The sequence below is a fragment of the Diuraphis noxia genome, unplaced genomic scaffold, assembly GCF_037042655.1.
Source record: "Diuraphis noxia isolate RWA-SAM2 unplaced genomic scaffold, SU_Dnox_SAM2 contig0005, whole genome shotgun sequence".
Lineage (NCBI taxonomy): Eukaryota > Metazoa > Arthropoda > Insecta > Hemiptera > Aphididae > Diuraphis > Diuraphis noxia.
This window is the reverse complement of record NW_028301715.1, coordinates 39,459,008-39,475,031: the sequence shown is the minus strand read 5'-3', so window position 1 is coordinate 39,475,031 and position 16,024 is coordinate 39,459,008. Positions and strand designations below refer to the sequence as shown.

Sequence of the window (16,024 nt, the reverse complement as noted above, 5' to 3'; positions counted from 1 at the left end):
ATGCAAAAACAATGCAATATCAAATAATACTATATTACTATGCAATATAAAATTATTTACCAATATTTTCCAAACTTTTATTCAGTTACTTTTTATGAAAGCTAAATAATTTTTGTTATTCTCAATCCACCACATTTTACATACATTCTTGAATTTTTTCTTCAAAAACTAAATCACTAATTCCTTGAAAGTTAAATTATTAGGGTCGTAATAAAATAAGATACTTACCTCGTGAAAATACTGATCGAAGGTTAGGTTAGATAAGGTAAGTGTAAGATAAGGTTGCAAAATAAAACATATCAACATAGATAAAGCCTAGCCTTTAATTAATTAAGTACCTTTTGTAGAAAATAATACAAGACACGTGATAATTGTAAGACAATATATGTGCATTAGAAATATTGTTTTACCGTAATTTAAAAAATAATTATTTAACCATTATTGTTATATTATAATTAATTTGGACATAATTTACTATTTTATACACTTTACCTATACTAATATCTAATATTGAATCACAATGCAACTTAGCCAATCGACAAGTATACTAATCTATAGAATTTCATTTAATTTTGCAGTACCATCGTTGAAATCCTTGACACTGTTTTCATTAGCAGTATTTGGGCACTATTCTTATCATTGTAGTATTTCTAAAATTTAAAAATCTAAATTTGACAGTCCTAATAACAAATAACATAATATAACATTATTGGCTGCTTGACAATCGGAACGCTAAAATGACTAGCCAATAATTTACCAGAGAACAAATACATTTTCTGATTTATCAAGCCGAAGTTATTATAAATACCATGTAATGTTTTCGATAGATAATGACATACAAGCATGAGTTGTATTATTTGAGTAGCAATTTTCAATAATGTTTGAATTTACGACATTGACGGCAATGGGCTTAAAGATCTTATATATATATATACATATGTATCATATGGCATATGATTGTAGTTTATATTATAGACTTAACAAATCTTCGATCGATTTGAACAAACATTTTAGAGATTGTTCTTAAACGTTCCAGAAAAGTTTGAAGTACGTCCGATAAGTGGCGCTGAACAAAATTTGTATTATAAATGTTTTTTGTTGATTTTACTCCCCTATATATAAATATATATATATATATATATATATCATATAAAAATATATAAGCTACTTTAATAGTATAATACTAACATTAATAACAAGTTCCATGAACTTTATAATTGTTTCGTAGTTTTTTCCCGAATGGTAATACAGCTGTAGTATGTACTTAAAACGAATGGGATCGAAAATCTCTTTTGGGTTTTGCCTACGTGGAACTTATATAAAGGGTACTTAATAGTTAATACATACATATAAATATATATATATATATTGTAACTGGCCGCACGGTATGTATGTCGTTTAATTTCGATTCCCCTTATACACCGACGTCGGTATTTCGAGATAGTTCTCAAGTTAGTTTGTGCGTAGAAAATTCTCAACCACCTTGTACACAAACGCATACGGAGTGGAGTTGTAGTATAATAGTCGTTTTTCTTCGCAACCCCTGCAATATAGTATAGCATAATCTATACACACACATACATATATAGTATATACATACCTAAATATAAGTTTAAACATTGCGTTAAAACTCATAGTTGTATAGGCATATAGGCATACAGGCATGTATGCAGTATGCATGTAGGCACAAAGGCATAAAGGCATATAATATATGTATATATATATATATATATATATATATATATAGGATTTTCGTCCTATACATATTATAAAACAATTTCGATCGGTCCGGCGGCCAAACATTATTGCACACGGTGCGCAGTGTATATTATTGCAATATTTCCAATTAAATCCTGCGGGGATTTTTAATAAGCTTTGAGCCCTCCGGCGGTGGTGGCAAGGATCGTGCTGTTTTTACAAACCTCTCACGACCGTAATAATTACGATAGGGTCCGATCCTCGGCCATCGTCTTGTCGCAACCATACTCCGCCACCTCCAGTCGTCTGAAATGACTGTTTGCAAGTCTCCTAGCCTTAGGTTTTCCCATAGGATCGGTTCCGAAAAATCACACACACACACACCACACCGTCGATATTAAGTTATCACATAGAAAAATAGTATACAATATTAAATCCTTAAGCATTAATAAGAAAATACATGAATTCGTCATCCCTACGATTAAAACAATATTATAAATCAATCAGACACTTTGGTAAAGCAGATTTAGATCTATTGATAAACGTCCTAGTACTTAAAACTTAAATTTTGAATCTTACTTTAAATACAAACAGTTAACTAATAAATATAATATGATTAACGAATTCCCCTGATTAGAATTATCTATTTCTTTCTTCACAAATTGGTTGTAAATTGTGTTACGTACCCTATCAATATTCAAAACATAGTGTAAGTTATATTTATTAAGAAATAATTGATTAATAATTGGGTTAGTAGTTACAATATTTTTTTCTTATTTACTTATTTTTTTTTTTTTTTTACATCTAATTGTTAATCTTAATGTTAATACAATAATATGATGGTTAATATGACAATTTAATTAGAACAATAATACACAAAATAATTATTTGATTAAAATATTGCAAAATTTTATTTCCGTCCTTAGTCTATATTTGGTCAATTACAAATTCATGATATTGTTTAAATATGATTAATTTTTCTTCATTGCTTAATTCTAATTTGGAGCAAATAATTATGCCTATAGGAAGGTTAGGGAAATTTAAGACACTTAGAGGCAGGTCGTAAAACCACTCATTGTCATTTAAAACAATATTTCAGAGTAAGGTCGTAACACCGCTCACCAACACCTTTATAGCATATAAACTGTATTTTTGTATCAATTATTAATAACTTGTGAAAATAAAGACATTATTTCATTGTAAACATCAGTATTTCATCTCTACGTTGATGTATGAATCGACGTTCAGTCGGGACGTATAACAATTGTATAAATTGTTATTTGACCAGTAAATTGTCTTATCATTAACATATTTCATAAATAAATCATGATACGTCCACGTGGGAATTTCCACCAATCCACTGCAGAAGCGTCATCGTTCTGAGTTTAAAAATCATTTTATGTGCACATGACTACGACCTAATCGCACGTCCACGGTTTTGTGTTTTTTCCAAGAGACTTTAATTATAATAATATAGTCATAGCCGCGTATAGTACACTTTTTATATCATAAAAAAAAAGCCAAAAGGATGATACATATACATTAAATGTGTGTTATAATATGCAGATATTTTTTGATACAACCGAATTTTCAATAGACATTGTTCTGCAGTGACAGGAAATCGTTACTCCAAACCACGTAATTCTGAGACCTTGCAGTGGAGCAAATAAAACGAGTTCTCGGGGAATGCACTCTTTGGTCCCTTGAGTAAGATTTTCCGAAATGTTGGTCAGCTTTTCCTGTAGTAATTATAAATTATCTTATTAAAAAAAAATTATAATAATAATTAGTTTTACATGATAATATTATATAAAGTCATATTAAAATAGTTTACACAATACAATAATGTAATAAAATAACATAAATAATATATTATTAATAATATTCAAATTAGTATATCATATTTATATATGCATTGTAATGATACCTATATGGTGTACAAAAAGTTACACCAATCAATACATTATGTGGAAAATAAGAATTGATTTGGAGATTTTTAATAAAAAAAAAAAAAAAAAAAACAAAAGAAAATTCATCATCGAATATATATATATATTTTATACACCACCAATGCACAGCCCGATGACAATACGGTTATTCCTCATATAGTATATGAAATCTCAGAATTCTCAACCTCAGTGTTGGCGTTGGCCAACTATAGTCTTTCTTTATTATTATAGGTCGCATTCGGATTTTTCGCAGGACCACGGTTAGAGTATTGGACCGGCATATAAATAGATATCTACTACACATAATACGACTATTATTATTACACTGAAAATATATCGCGAGGTTTACGTGCGCGTGGTTCGTGTAGATAAGAAACACATACGATCCAGGCGATGTTTATCGGCCTTTAAGGTGTATGGTCGATATAATGCCTGACACGTTCTCTGACCACAGCTACGTATATAACGATAATAAAATAATGGTGCATTGTGAAAAAAAAACCATAGCATTCTTTTATTATTGTGAAATTTCAATTCTATGTGTATCATTATTGTAAATATTTATTGAAGCAACAGTACTGTAATTAATACCAGACTAAGAAAATATATATAACAATTGTAAAATAAAATATTAGAGTACTGACTTAGATATTTGTATTTTCATTTACCAAGTGGAATTATAAAAAAATATTTTTACGGGATGTGAACCACCAGCAAAAAAACCCAATTACTACCATATTATCACAGCTCATATATTATTTTATTTCTGTACCTACTATTTCTAGTGATAACAAGTCCATTACAATTGATATAATTTTATTTTGAAATAATATTCGTTATCACAATTCCTGAACGTACTATGTTAGATTATAACTTTAAAGCCAAACCTGTGTTAAAATTCACCAACAAATAATGAATTCACAGCTTATAATAAATTATTAATACTTAATATACCCATACCGAAAAAATTAAGACACTAAAAAGTGATATGTAGCTAAATTGCCTACACATGACGCCGTGTTACGATAATTATATTGTTATATTATACTATTGTCTGTTGGTTCAAAAAAGAGATAGGGGTTAGATTATATATCATACATTCATACCGCCACGTTGGTTTGAAAAATTTATATTATGAAGTGTCCGAAGCATGCTCCATATAAACCCAAATCGATTTTAATATAACTATTAATATTTCAATAGTATTTACTATTTAGCACTGTTCGAAGGATCGAACTTAAATAGATATATTATGACATTAATCCATACATCATCCAACAATTTGTAAGATCTATTAGTTCCGTGAACAAGAATCACCATAATAACTCATCATTGAAATTGCATATAATAGTTTTATTTGTTTTTATAATATTGTTCAGAATATTCATCATGTGTGAACTGTCAATAGTAAATTATATTGAAATAGTAAATAATGCATATAGTTAATAATAAAAGTTTCACATTAATGATTTGTGGATAAGCTGTTCATTAACGTCACATCGGATATTAGTAAAATCAAAAGAAATTAAGGAATGTGTAAAATATCCCCAGTGACATGTTAATTTCAATACCAGAATTATGAACCTAAACAATAGAATTTTGCGTAATATTTCATGGTAGATTTAATGGAAAATATTATAAAAACATATAAAAATATTACATTCAATTTCAATGAGTAGTGTGTTCTTTATTACCTATTGGGCTTACCCAATTAGTTATCAAAGTGTTAAAATCATACAATTTTATAATATCAACTTGTGTTTTTGAAAATATAAGTTGGATTAATTCATTCAAAATTTCACTGATTTGAAATTGTTATTTATATTATAAAAAAATAACTTTACTTTGAATTTTTAAATAATCGAAAAAATAAAACATTTAAGCATGCCCATTTTTTTAGACCTTGACAAATTATGTATATATAACATTTAAAAAACTGCACTACAATATATGAGTTATATTTTAAATTAGAGCTACTGACTTTCCAAATAACTAACATACTGTATTGTGTATATTTTAAACTATCAAATTTCTTGAGTTTCACTTGATTCTGAATTTTAAAAAAAGCTTTAAAAGAGAAAATTCAAAGAATTGTACTGAGGTAAAGTTCTATAGAATTATAAATATAATTTTATAATATATTTTAAAATACAGTAAATTTAACGTCAAGTTTCCATAAAAAAATAAATCTTAACAACATTATCGAATATATTCCCGGATATATCACTTTGTTCAAGTTGAATGTATAAAAATACCACAGCATATACTTTTGTATCATTCGATAAAGTATATATATGTAGTTGGCATTATTATTTATTGCGATGGCGATTTCCATAGATCAGACTATAATTTTATATCTATAGTATTTTTTAAAAACTTATAATATAATATAAAATGTAGTATTTTTTAAAAAAGTATAAAATCGTTTTATACGGTGTTCGTGTGTATTTTTAAGTATTCTATTTTTATATAAAGTGAAATTGAAAAGTGAAATTTTTGTCGATCATTGAACAATTATTTTTCGCGAAATGTTGTCTTATTCATATATTTGTGTATAACATTATACACTTGTGGATTTGCAACAGGTAAATTGTGTTCTTAAAAAATATACATTTTGTAGTTTTGTGCAATTAGTATTTATTTTATTCTGATTAAACACAAGTATAAGATACATCGTCGCTGCTCTAAAAATTAATTTTAATCGCTCGTATTATGATTAAACAACACTAAAGATATAGACAACGACGCCAATGCAATAGTAGTGCAAAATTATGGAAAATAAGTATCTACTCGTCTATCGCGCCGCTAATGAATCATATCCAAATTTAAAACAATGATCAATGAGCAATAAATGGATTGCATTGGCGTTGCACTTGCTTAAAGTATTATTTAGTCCATGTTCTTGTCGATTTTAAGAAGATATAATTAATAAAATATTAGTTTTATAAAGAATTATAACTTGTAAAAAAGTTCGTAATGGAACACCACAATTCGTAAAACGTATTCCTGTACCGTGTGGAATTTCTTCAATAATTTCTCAAAATCTACAAAAAACAATAATATCGGTTTCATTATTATATTAAAACGGTTCAAACAAGTATTTAATTAATATATATAGCTAGGTAGTAGGTACCTAATAGGTATTGCGATACAAAATAAATATCGGTTGGTAGGTACTGAACTGCTCGTGTACCGATATTATAATTTATTATTATGATTTATAGTTAATACTTAAATGTAAACACTGAATTTTATTATATAATATGTAAAAAAAAAAGTAAAAACACCCACTCACACGCTTGCCTATTTCATTATTTTATTATTTTTGATCTTATTGTATGTACCTATGTGTTGTTTTTGTCATTATTTCTGTCGTCGTCCAGAGAGCACAATCGCATATTTTTGTTTTTGTTTTTGTTTTTGTTCTTCTGTTCGCAGTCCGATCACAATGATCTCGGAATACACGCAAATGGACTACATCGACGGCACCAAGGTGCCCGTATGCCTGACCAAGGCCAACACGTTCTGGCCGATAACGTTCTTCGTGGCCATCATAGCCGCATTCTTCGTGGTCCCGCTGTTCGTGCTGGTCGTCCTGTACACGGTGATCGCCGCACACCTGATGGCCGACCCGGGCACTAGCTGCACGGACAGCGCGTGCAACCAGCGCGCCCGCCGGCAGGTGGTGCTCATGCTGGCCACCGTGGTCCTGTCCTTCTTCGTGTGCCTGCTCCCGTTCCGCGTGTTCACCATGTGGATCATCCTGGTGCCCGAGCACACGTTCCTGGACCTCGGCCTCAAGCACTACTACATCATACTGTACGCGTCCCGGGTCATGGTCTACCTCAACTCGGCCGTCAACCCGATCCTGTACAACCTGATGTCTTCAAAGTTCCGGCGCGGATTCTGCAAGCTCTGCCGGTCCCGGTGTGGTGGCGTTGACGACGGTTACGACGGATACGACAGCGGAGGCTCGGGTGGTTGCGGCGTCGTCGGTGGGTGCGGCGTCGGTGGGTGCGGTGGTCGCCGGCGTAGACGACGAGGGCGCCGTCGGGACGTGTTTCGGCTGCGGCCCACCGGCACCCTCACCACGACGCTGTCGCGGTCATGCAGCGGGCCGCCGATGCGAGGTAGCAACGGAACCGGAAACGGCAATAGCGCCGGATACGGTTCGGTTCGGCAGCACGTCGACGTCACCGTCACCACCACCAACACGGCCGCGGCAGTAGTCACAGCCTTGTTTGGCCGTCACCGAGGCGTGAAGACGCGTCTGCAGGTCGATGACGATCATCTGAAGGAGAGTTTTGTATGACCACCAACACTGCTGACTTGCTTTCCGCAAACTATATAATATGTATTTTTATTATTAATTAGTATCGATTCTTAAAGGTTGTATTTTTTTTTTTTTAAATCCTATCGTGTATTTTAAATTATTGTAAACGATTATAACAACCCTACATGTATTGTAAGTAGGTATTTGTAATTGTTCCACGATTTAAGTTGTTATATTGTGATTGTCCATCGACCTATGATAGTGAGTTTTGAGCTGGCCTTCAAATTAAATAGACAGGTCAACAGATATATCTCCCCACCATTTATCAGAAACCATGTGACGCCTGCGCGATGGCATGATTAAAACGATTATTGAAGACATAATCCTAGAAGTAATGGCAAAATAATTAATAATATAATATAATATCGATTTTGATAAAAGCAATCATTATGCTACACTCCTGCTGAGTTTCTCAAACATGTTAACCCAATAATGGGTCCTAAGCCATGTTTGTTATGACATCTCATTATAAGCATCTCATTCTGAAAAATTTGAATTTGTTTGATTATATTAGTTTTGAAATTGTTTATAATTTCCTATTTTATTAAATTTTTAAAGTCGTATTCACTATACATCAATGAAATATTTTTTATTAGTATTCTTTCTTATTCTATAAAATCATGCCGATCGCAGTAGATTTTTGAAAGAAAATTTGAGTTGCGGTACTTAAAGAAGCCGCGTAAAATATTCATCCACCCGCAAACTCGACGAGTAAAATTTTTAGGTTTCAGTGTGCTGGGCATATCATTATAGTATTAGTCAGTGGGCAACCAAACTATTTTAAAATAAATTTATTATGTTTATATTATAAAAAATATGTACTTGTAATAATATATTATGTCGTTGTCGTGGTGGCTCATAACCACACGATTGTCTCGTCTCGGCATTGAGTAGCACCTCTAGTCGAATTGTCGTTATCGTATTATTACTATTATTATTATTATTATTAAATAACATTTTAGTCTTTTTGATTTTTGATTTTTTACTCGTTCGTTTTTATTTAATTTTAAAAAGTTTGTTGCCCTACGGGTTTCAATGGATCGTTGTATACGTCACTCGCATTTAGTTAGGTACCTACATAATAATGTGTTTCGACATCGACATGTGGCTAACGTCGTTTTCGCGGACATTAAACCGTTTTCCTAAATCCCAAAATCACTGTCGTTATGATAATAATATACATTACGTACATCCATACAAGTGTTAAAGTCGAAACCATTGAGACTTTATGATCATTTTAACGTAATGTCGCATTGTTGCGTTGCTCGTTTAGTTCGCTTAAAGTTCAATCCGACACCAAAAGTACAAAGCTCCGATTGCGGTTCTCATTCATCCGCCAAAACAACTCTCGGTACAATATTAAGCTATCGACCCTCCGTGGTTGTGTTCGTCTCTAAAATCTTTCAAAGTCGTGTGCCGCTAAAATATTATAGGTACTTAACAGCTATGGAAATTTTAGTAATTCCAATTTCAAAACATCAAATCAGCGTTATCAGTCGACCGGAGTCATATGCCACGAAGTGTTACCGAATTCATTTATTTACTTATATATATTTTTTTTTTTATCGTTTGAATATATCAAAATATTACAATAAACACGCAAATCTCTATATATTACATATTATACTTTAGATCTTTACAAAGATTTTTGAAAATCGCGTTTCAAAATTATCACCTAGATAACAAATCTTTTGGAAAAGAGTCCACTTGCCACGTTCAATTTCAAGCCTCGCGATGAACGATAAGTACTATATATAGATACTGAATCTATCGTTAGTGTACTATAATTATGTATTATTCTATTGTTTTCAACATATTTTGGCCGACTAAAAAATATATTATTATTTGACGCGATCTTTTGACGAATACCATTTTTATACTATTATGTTATATTCGAATGTCGGCGATAAATCCATATGAATGACTTTGGGTGCGCCGTTGAGTATTCCAAAAAATTCAGAAAAAATCTTTGTCTTAAACAATGTATTATTATAATATTATCATCATCATCCACGCAGTATATACGAACGCACATGACGTTAAAATAATAAACAGAGTGTAACAGAAATATATGACAAATGAAACATATTAAAGATATGGCATTCGGTCATATCTTTCTGTTACACACTGTATTATACAGCCAGGCGCATCCTTCGAACTACTTCGCTATCGGTCGTAGAATTTTTTTTAACTTTAATATTTTATAACTTCCATTTTTTGATTTATCGTGTGACAATAAATACGACACACATGTCTGCCTCATATTATAATACATATATACCTATATGTATATAATGGTGTCCACGTATGGCAACTGCTGCTGTGACCAAAAACTTTTTCGGCACTTTCGATCTTCAAACGCACTGTAAAAAAAAATAAAAACAAAATGTATAAGTACGATATGAAAATTTATGTATTCACTCTACGGTGGATTTCTTTCACAATAAACAATTTTTATTTTAAAGTTCTTTTTTGCTTATAAATATAATACCTTACAATAATATATATTATTTACAATATTAACTTAAATGTTTGCCAATCATGGAAATCGGAAGAGACTTAGCTTTTAAATTGAAAACATTTTATTGAACACTATAACTTTCTAAAATCTTCATAAAGACTAAAAAGTACTATTCAATGTTTTCTTATTAATAGTACTAAATACATATTTTAATTTAAAAAAATCCTTAATTTCAATGAAATAATCGCATGAAAAACAAACCAACTTACATTATTTTAAAATACCTAAATTATAAAACAGAGTGATTGCTTCTACTGCATTAATTGTACATCAAAAAAACCTTAATTCTTACTTATATCTAACATGATCTGTTATACAAAATGTCAAAGACTTACTTCTGTATCCCTAAGTTTAGATGATTATTGTCAGGAGAACTTTAAATAATAATAAAAAAGCTTCTGTTGCATAGTATTTTTGAATTCGATAAAAAAGAACCCCATTGTATACGAAAAAAATAATTATGAGCGAAATAGGAGACAGACAATTTAAACATAAATTGCTTATTAGTTCTTAAATACAATTATATACATGGCATTCGATGTTTTTTAATTATTTTGAGAACAATTAATTACATTTTCAAATCTAAAAGAAATTTGTGAAAAAATTGTTTACATTGCATTTTAACTCCAGATGGTATTTATATATTATATATTATGATGTTTTCTAGCACAGTATTTGTCATAAACTCATAATAACCAACAACAAAGTTAAAGTATACCTACTCGTTTTTATTTTATTTTGTTTTTTGTTTTTTGATAATATTATGATTGTTTTCTATTGTTTCTCGATCCATCATAAATTATAATATTCATTTAACGACAATACGTTGAAATCATTTGGTCGCCCAACTACAATACAATTATTATTTTATTTTTCTACTATTCCGTCCACCCGAATTAAGTCTGCGAATGCGTGTGACGTATATTGATAGATGATGGTTGTTACAATATTTTGTATTTTTATCGCGTTTTCGATAACAGCCAAAATATTATATATTTTGATACAGTCACTTGAACATATATAGAAGAGTAGATCATTTTGAAAATGTCGTCTCCTCCGTTTGAGTATAACTGCCACACAAGTACTATACAGTACACTCTTCTTCAACAAATTTAAATATATTTCAATATGTCATATATTATGTTGTACATGTTATTATCTTGTAATTTATTTTTCTGAACTTGAGCCACCTTTGGCGTTTATTTCAATAAATTAATTAATTAACTAAAAAAAAAAATAATATCCAGTAATTCTCATTCTATCTTTCTTTAATATATGTATATTATTCATAGAAATTCACCATTAGCATGCTTACCTTTTTCTCTGTTTATTGGTACTTATGACCATATTTTTAATTATTTAAATTTTTACAAAAGGTTATTAACAATGCTTCATTAAAAAAAATAGACAGAAGTTTATATGGCATATCAATAAATTATAATCTTTAAATAGCATACAAAAATTGGCATTGAAAATGTGTTTCATACAAATTACATAAATAAGAGTTTAAATAAACGAATTTTATTAGACAGAAAAATTGGGGCGTTTATATGCTTGGGGAACCACTTTGTATTATAATATCTAAACCGTAATAACTGAAGCAACATTACCGCTACCGATTCAGTTCTTTCGTGTTGATCTGCATACATAATTATATCATAATCTCGATCGGCTTCTATCTAGGAATTGTTACACTAATCTTATTTCGCTGGCTGAAGTCACATATTAGCAATTATTCAATTAAAAGGTCATACCTATATAATATACTTGTTATTATTTAGCTTGTAAATTATAATTTAAATGTATGCACTATTTTATCATTAGTATTGTTATTTCTTATGCCAGCAGCGAGTGCTTGTTAGTCGTTTAATTTTAATGAAACGCGTGCCGTTTTGTTGTCAAGCGTTTTAATAATTATTTGTTTAAATTATTTGCGTGTTTTTACCTACCCGTACAAAGTCGAACACACTCACCTCGTTTGCGAAACACGCACCGCACTCGTAAAATACAATATAATTATATTATAAACCTCTAAAATGATGATATTATTTAGGTATATCTGCACCTCTATAAATGTTCAACGATTTGCTTGGAAAAATGCACGTCAAACGCATTATGCTCAGCCATACATTTTTTTGCGTTCGTTTTAGGTGAACATAATATTATATAATAAAAATCTATTTTCGAGCGTAATTATTATTATATTATCATACCTATGTCCGATCACTATCGATTCGTATACGACAAGTCTTCCCGTCAACAATCACCGGGACCGGAATATTATGCGATGGTTACGTTTTGTGGGCCCACTTGACATTCCTATACAGCTAAATAATAAATCATGTACATATTAAAATATAATAAATGAACGACTACTGGTCCTCCTCTCACACACGATGTAAATACGATTGTAAGACGTACGTTTGTTGATTTTATAATAAATATATATTTTATATTTGTTTTTAACGTGCGATTTCTCAATTTCTGTTAGGTAATACGACAAATTCACGACAAACTTATCATCACTTGGGCCCAGATTTAAATGCCTTAAAAACTATTAAAAAATAGTAAGTCGACGGTTACATTTTTAGCGTTTTCAACATTTCTTAATCTTAATTAAATTAAAAATAATATACAATAACAAAATACCGAACATTGAAAAACGCAATAAACGATCGCTATGTAACTATTACAGTAAATATTATAAAAACTTCCTATATTTCTTGATATAAAATTTTGAATTTCATAGTTTACACCAAATCGTGTATACTATGAAATAATAATCGATATAACTTGGAAATTCTAAGAAAAAAATAATAATCTAAAAAGGAAAAATTCAAAAAATTTAAAATTAAATTTCACATTTGTATTATACGTGACATTAAACGAACTATGTACACTTGGAATGCATTGTTCTAGAACACCCAAAAATATTGCACATTGCATTAAATTCCGAGCCCAACTTGTCACTGTACTGGAGAAGCGACATTTGCAACACATCTAGACACTAGTTATTGTTTTTCGTCTAATCAAAACAATTGTTAACGCCGACATCGCGAGCGCAAACTGTATGAAACGCAATATATCGCCGGTTAATTTTCCACATCTGATATTAATTAAATTATTATAAATCATTGACTCAAAAAATATAGGACGTTTGAGAGATATCAATATAATATTGTACTACGTTAAAAAAATAAATCGCCGTCACTTTTTCTGGGAATACATTAAGAAAAAAAAGGATAGCTTTTAAAAATGTTTAGCTGTGGTAGACGGGAAGATTGATGAATCTAAAGTTCTAAAGTATATGTATACGTATATTGTAAGCGAATAAATATGTAGCTGCGTTTTTTGGTTTCATCGACATCAGCTGCAGGGTCATCTGACTAATAGAACGATTGAGAATTTTTTTTTGAGTTTCAAATATTTTAAAACTTCCGGTCTGGTCATTCACATTCCCATTACGATTACATGTACGATCACAAAACCGTTGAAACATATTATTGAATATTATTATATCATCATACAGACGTACGTCACTAATGCAGTATAGGTGTACAGGGCGTAACAGAAAGACCAAAAAAATGATGCTTATTAAACGTATGACAAAAATTGTTAATATTATATGATAATTTAATAATTTAAGAACTATACTCATATCAGTAAAATCTCAAAAATCATATTTTTTAAAAAATTATTTCGTCCCAAATTAATTTCACCAAAATATTTTGAATTTACCCAAAAAATGTTTACTAAATTTAAATTTTTATATTTTCAGTACTAAAAAATAAACATAAAAAAATGACTATACATGTAGCGCTAGGATCACTTGATGAAAAAAAAAATATATTAATTTGAACAGAAATTATTCCATATTCAGTTCTATCTGTTACATCTTGTATATATTATTGTTATTAAAATAATAAATGTATTTTCAATTCATCAAAAATTGCGATATTTACTCGACTAGTCACTATAATCAAGTTTTCTAATTATTTTTAATTATTATTGTACTTAAACATTATTATATGATTTAATATTAAATAATATACACATTTTCGATATGTAACTGACTATACCTATTATGTATTATACAGCTGTCGCCCACCGTTTACCGCGATTATTATATTTATATACTTATTATATATTTTTTACTTATACGCACTGTTACAATTATTAATATTGTAAATACTCAATATTATATATTTATTGTATTATTATGTTTTAGTTGTACCTATATGTACGACTATTTTTATTTAATTTTTTGTATACAATTTTTATGCACAACGAGAATATAATAAATGTATTCTACCATTTATAACTATACTGTTAGGCGTTAATATATTATATTGTTTTAAATTGTTTAGCAGCTACGTATTATTTACTATAATATAATATACGATAATAGTAAAAATTGTGAGAGTTATAAAGTCATTATTTTATATGTTCGTAATTGTTTTATGCTGTCATATTATTTATTTGCGCGCCATTATTATTATTATATTATATATTACACAAGTGCCTATATATACTATATCCGTGCCTGCACACGTTTACCGCATCTGAAATTTAAATACATAAATTCAAATAATTATATTATTATGCATACGAGCTATATAAACATTATAATATATGTACAAAAAAATTTCTGCATTCTTTTTTATTATCTTTTGAATATATTATGCTTAAATCACAAATCAACAAGTGGGTGAGGTTTTTTCCGCACAAAATAATAATCACGCCTTATACTCGTCGTGATAACAACTTAACAACTCATATAGGTACGGCTGGTCAATGGCCAATGGCCAAACCATAGGGGTTTGAGAGTTGTTTAGTAGCCCACGCCCATCCCCGAAGATAACCTCGTTTTCGCCACTGCTGGCTGGTATATCAGATAAAAACGGTATGCAACATACAGTCGACTCTCGGAAAGTCAAAATTTAAGAAGGAAACAAACAAATATTCGAGTTGATAAAAATGTCGATATATCAAAAACCAGTTAAGTGTTATGACGTTTTAAAGAATATTTCTGACTAAACCGCGAGAGTTGTCTGTATTTTTATAAAGACATTTTATGTTCTGCTGCGTTAAAATAATAATAATTATTTGAAACACATACAATATTATATACCTATATCCATCATCGTGATAACACGAAAAAAATGTACCATATGGAACGCGTATAGTGCGTATTTCTATAACAGACCCATAATATATGACGCTTTTCCTTGTGAAAAATCTGACGGGAATGTATTTTTGGAGTCATAGAAACTGATTAGTGATTAGTTCTGTAATACATAATAATATATGTATATGCGCTGATTGGCAAATGATTTCAATGCATGAGATGCACTTATAAATTGGCGAATCACACGAAACGTTTAATACAACTTCTGTGACCCTTATACTGGAGAGTGCTTTATATAATATATATGAATAGCTTCCGAAAGGTATACCAATTGTAATAATCAGTAATTCTGTGATTTGTATATCTTGTATTACGCCTATGTTGCAGTCAATATT

At 30.0% G+C, this 16,024-nt stretch overlaps 1 protein-coding gene across 2 annotated transcripts in view; it reads left to right on the top strand.

Moving 5' to 3' along the window:
- The window catches only part of LOC107168274 (ecdysis triggering hormone receptor), a 178,660-nt gene that overhangs the window by 147,507 nt on the left and 15,129 nt on the right, over positions 1-16,024 (top strand). The window contains exon 4 of one of the 2 annotated variants that reach the window (XM_089229777.1): positions 7,086-15,546. The exons of the other annotated variant lie outside the window; for it this stretch is intronic. Coding sequence (XP_089085903.1) covers positions 7,086-7,959 — 874 coding nt within the window. The 3' untranslated portion in view covers positions 7,960-15,546. Of the gene's footprint in view, positions 1-7,085; positions 15,547-16,024 lie in introns of those variants that run through there. 2 annotated transcript variants of the gene reach the window in all.